We start from the raw sequence: 4,380 nt of genomic DNA on the forward strand, positions 1-4,380 counted from the left end.
CTCCCGCTTTCATATTTTTTGCAAATTCAAAATTTTTATGACGTATAAAGGGGTTCTGGGGGTCGCTGATCTCCTTAGGGAATTGCTAAAATTTAACCTCGTAGGACAAAATGGCATAAAATGGCAGCCATTTTAAACAATTCCCTAAATTGGAAATTTTGGCCGAACTATTTAACGAATTTCGCTAAAATTTTAACCGAAAGTTGTAAGTAATAAAACCTACTATTGATATTAGTTTCATTAAAATCAATCGAATATTTTTCAAGTTATAGTCAAATGAACTGTTTTACCATATGTATGTATACATATATATATAACTGGGAGGGGAAGGGACGAAACCCCACCAAAAAATTATGAGGAGTAGTTCTTAACATGGACTACAAACCTACCAAATTTGGATATGCACCGATGTCTCCTTTTGCGAATATAAAATAAAAATGATAAAATTTCTGAAAAAAAATTCATTTTTGACGCCATTTTGTTTTTTAAACATGTTGCACCACTCCGGGAAAGTAAAAAATTTCAAAAAATACTTATTTTGATGTGAAAAGAAAAACCCCAAAGTTTCGTTGCTCGAACTTTTAATCCATATAACAGCTTTTTTTTGCTTAGATTTACTCCAGTATACGGAAACCTTGTAAATGTCTGTTACACCAATACGCTATCGTCTAAATTGACAAAGTAAATCGGATTAAGTATTTTGCAATGCTGTATTATATACCAAGAAATTATTAGACTTCATTTTATCAAATAGTCGTGGAAAAGTTGTAGCTTGAGAATTTCTATGATGAAATGCGTGGTATTTTTATTGGTGAATATTGAATTAATTATTTGATTCTCCCAAAATTCTAATTTTATAGATAATTCATATTTTAAATAAATCGATATCTTGAATTGTCTCAGAGCATTTGAAAAAGATCTATTTTCTGAAAAAAATGTTGGGATTTTAGACTAAAAATGAGGACAAAGCTTTAGATTCCATTTACTCCAAAACTTTTAAAGATAGAGAGTTGAAAGCCTATCTGATAATATTAAGTAGATCAAAGTGAACAAATCTCGGTTACAACTTTTTTCTGCTTAAAAATTCTTTTCAATTCCAAAAATCGAAAGAAACTTACTTTTTAGAAAATTCGCGAGCTTTTCCAAAATAAAAACAAAATTATAAATAAATTTATTTGTTATTTAAACTTAAAATATAATTTTTAAAAATAATTACAAGCACTGATGTTCAACACTATTTGTACAGTTCAGTTCAACAATTAACTCAATTGTTTAATTTATCTTATTTCAGGTAGCTTTTGGTAGTTTTATTTCTAACAACTTTATTAATGCATTTCAATGGAATATAATTAATCCTCCAACGTATCCTCAAATGGCAATCAACGCAATGATTAATCTACCATTATCACCAATATCATCTTTACAAATAAATGGTTCGTTACCATTGTTAGCAATTTTTCCAATGCCAATACAATATTTTCCAATGCAACCAATGGCACTTAATCCATATGCAGCATATCCAATCTATCCATGGTGGCCAATAAATCCTTCATTTTCTGGTAAAGTAAATGAGCCCACCACGCAATCTACTCCAGCTCTCGATACACAATCTATTCCATCTCCAGTGGAGCCAAATAATTCTTCAATTTCTAGTAAAGAAATTCATCCCACTACAGTCCCCACTACACCATCTACAACTTCCACTTCAGAGCCAAAACCACTGCCACTTTTAAATCCTGTATCTACAGTTCTCGATTATGGAAATAACCAGGAGCAAGAACCCTTCGGCTGGGAGGATTCCATTTCAGAACAAAAACTACAGCCGCTATTAAATCCTGGATCTTCAGTTCTAAACAATGGAAATTACCATGAGCAAGGCTCCTTTGGCTGGGAGGATTCGCCTTCAGAACAAAAACCACAGCCACCTTTAAACTCTGGATCTGCAATTTTCAACGGTGGAAATCACCATGAGCAAGGACCCTTTGACTGGAAGGATTCCACTTCAGAGCAAAAACCACAGCCTCATTTAAATCCTGGATCTATAGGTTTCAACGATGGAAATTTTCATGAGCAAGGACCTTTTGGCTGGGAAGATTCCACTTCAGAACAAAAACCACAGCAAGCTTTAAATACTGGATCTACAGGTTTCAACAAAGTCATTCTCCAGGAGCAGAAATACCTTTTGCAACCACCCTGGGAACAATCCACTTTAGAAATAAAACCACAGCAACCCTTAAATCCTGGATCCACAGGTTACAATCATGGAAATTATCCGGAGCAAAGACCTTTTAATTGGGAGTATTCCACCTCAGAGCAAAAACCACAGCTACCTTTAAACCCTGGATTATCACTTCACAACGATGGAAATTACCATGCACAAGGATTCTTTGGCTGGAAGAATTCCACTACAGAGCATAAACCACAGAAACCTTTAAATCCTGGTCACAACAATGTCATTTACCAGGAGCAGGGATACTTTCTGCGACCGCCTTGGGAACATTCAACCTCAGAGCAAAAACCACAGCGGCCTATGACTCCTGGATTTACGGGTCACACCAATGGAACTAACCAGGAACAAGGATCTATTCAACGACCGGCCTGGGGGTTTACTTTCTCAGAGGAAAATCAACAGCGACCCTTAAATCTTGAATCTACAGGTCACAGCGATGTTATTAACCAGGAACACGGATACTTTCTGCGACCGGCCTTGGAGTATTCCACCTCAGACATCAAACCTCAGCGACCTCTAATTCCTGGATCTACAGGTCACCACGATGGAAATTACCAGGAGCAAAGCCTATTGCTGCGACCGCCCTGGATGGATTCTACCTCAGGAACAAAACCTCCGCGGCCTTTAAATCCTGTATCTGCAGGTCACAACGATGTCATTTACAAGGAGCAAGGATTCTTTCTGGGATCGCCCTGGGAGTATTCCATCTCAAAGTCAAAACCGCAAGAACCTTTAAATCCTGTATCTAAGGATCACAATAACGGAAATCATCAACAGCAAAGTCCCTTTCAGCGACCATCCTGGGAGGGTTCCATCTCAGAGCCAAAACCACAGAGTCCCTCAAATCCAGGAACCACTGGTTACAACCATGTAAACTACCAGGAGGAAGGACCTTTTGGCTGGGAGGATTCCACTTCAGAGCAAAAACCACAGCAACCTTTAAATTCTGGATCTGCAGGTCCCAACGATGCAAATTACCATGTGGAAGGGCCCTTTGGTTGGGAGGAATAACCAAATTGCTAATTGGAAACCAAAGCGAAAATTTAAATTTTTTCTGTACTCATCTTATGGAAATGTAAAAATAACACTGGAAAATTTGTTTTCATTTTTCCTCTATATTCCAAATAATAACAACCCTGAGGGTATTTCTTTCCAAAAACCGCTTAAGGTAGTACCTACACGAAAGTGATATTCCAAGAATTTCTCAAAACTCAGAATATAAAATATTTAATTCATAATACACTTGCTGTTAAAATTAGAAGATGATTTACCATGCCATACATGAGATATTAGCAATTAAAAGTGACGCAATTTGTACGTGTACATGGGAGAAGTGTATAAAAATACACAAATTTACAAATATTATATTTATTTACCAATGAATGACGTCCACCATCTCTATGAAAAACTAATATAATGTAGAATACTATATTTAGAAAATATATAAATAAAAATAAAAATTATTTACCATATAGTTTCGATAAAAAACTTAAATAAATAACTCGTTTTAGCGATGATTTTTGTGGAAAAGATATGAAGACTAATGTTAAAGGCATATGTCATAGTGTGTGTGTTTATATGTATACTAGAATCAGTAGTGAGGAACTACAGTCTTTTGAAAATAATATATGGTATATGTATAATAGTCATAGCACAGTTAATGCACTGAATGATAGTATTAGTCCAAAACTTTTTGACTGGACGGTCGCGGAGGAACTACCTTAACGGTATCTTTTCTTTTTCCGCAAGCATTACATCATAAAATTCGTGAGAATGTCATAAAAGATTTTGAAAGAGAAAAGAAGCCTTATAGATTCTGTGACGCATTCTATGTACAGAAAACATTTTTCTGTAGAGGCTATAAGTAGTTAGTATAAATAGAAATTTTTCCAGATTATTGTTTACTGGTTCATAGTTTTCAATAGCCAAAGTTTGTTTTACTAGTTTGGCATTTCTTGAATAATATTGCTAAAGTAGCAACATTATAGTACCTAATACTTGTTCATATGAACTTGATATATATATCGACATATAAAAGTACTTTCAACAATTTCTGCTCGTTACAATATAATTTTTCACATTACAAGTATTGAATTTAAATCGACAGTTATTTAACAAGTATACTTTCGTAACTTTTTGAAAACTCTACT

General features: G+C 34.8%; 1 protein-coding gene across 1 annotated transcript; it reads left to right on the plus strand.

Annotated features, from left to right (window-relative positions):
* Nucleotides 1-757: 757 nt before the first annotated feature.
* On the plus strand, nucleotides 758-3,271 carry LOC123305748. The gene is made up of 2 exons (XM_044887552.1): nucleotides 758-811; nucleotides 1,292-3,271. The coding sequence occupies exons 1-2, from the start codon at nucleotides 785-787 to the stop codon at nucleotides 3,239-3,241; spliced, it is 1,977 nt and encodes a 658-aa protein (XP_044743487.1). The 5' UTR covers nucleotides 758-784; the 3' UTR covers nucleotides 3,242-3,271.
* Nucleotides 3,272-4,380: the final 1,109 nt, after the last annotated feature.

This window comes from Chrysoperla carnea, chromosome 1, assembly GCF_905475395.1.
Source record: "Chrysoperla carnea chromosome 1, inChrCarn1.1, whole genome shotgun sequence".
Classification (NCBI taxonomy): domain Eukaryota; kingdom Metazoa; phylum Arthropoda; class Insecta; order Neuroptera; family Chrysopidae; genus Chrysoperla; species Chrysoperla carnea.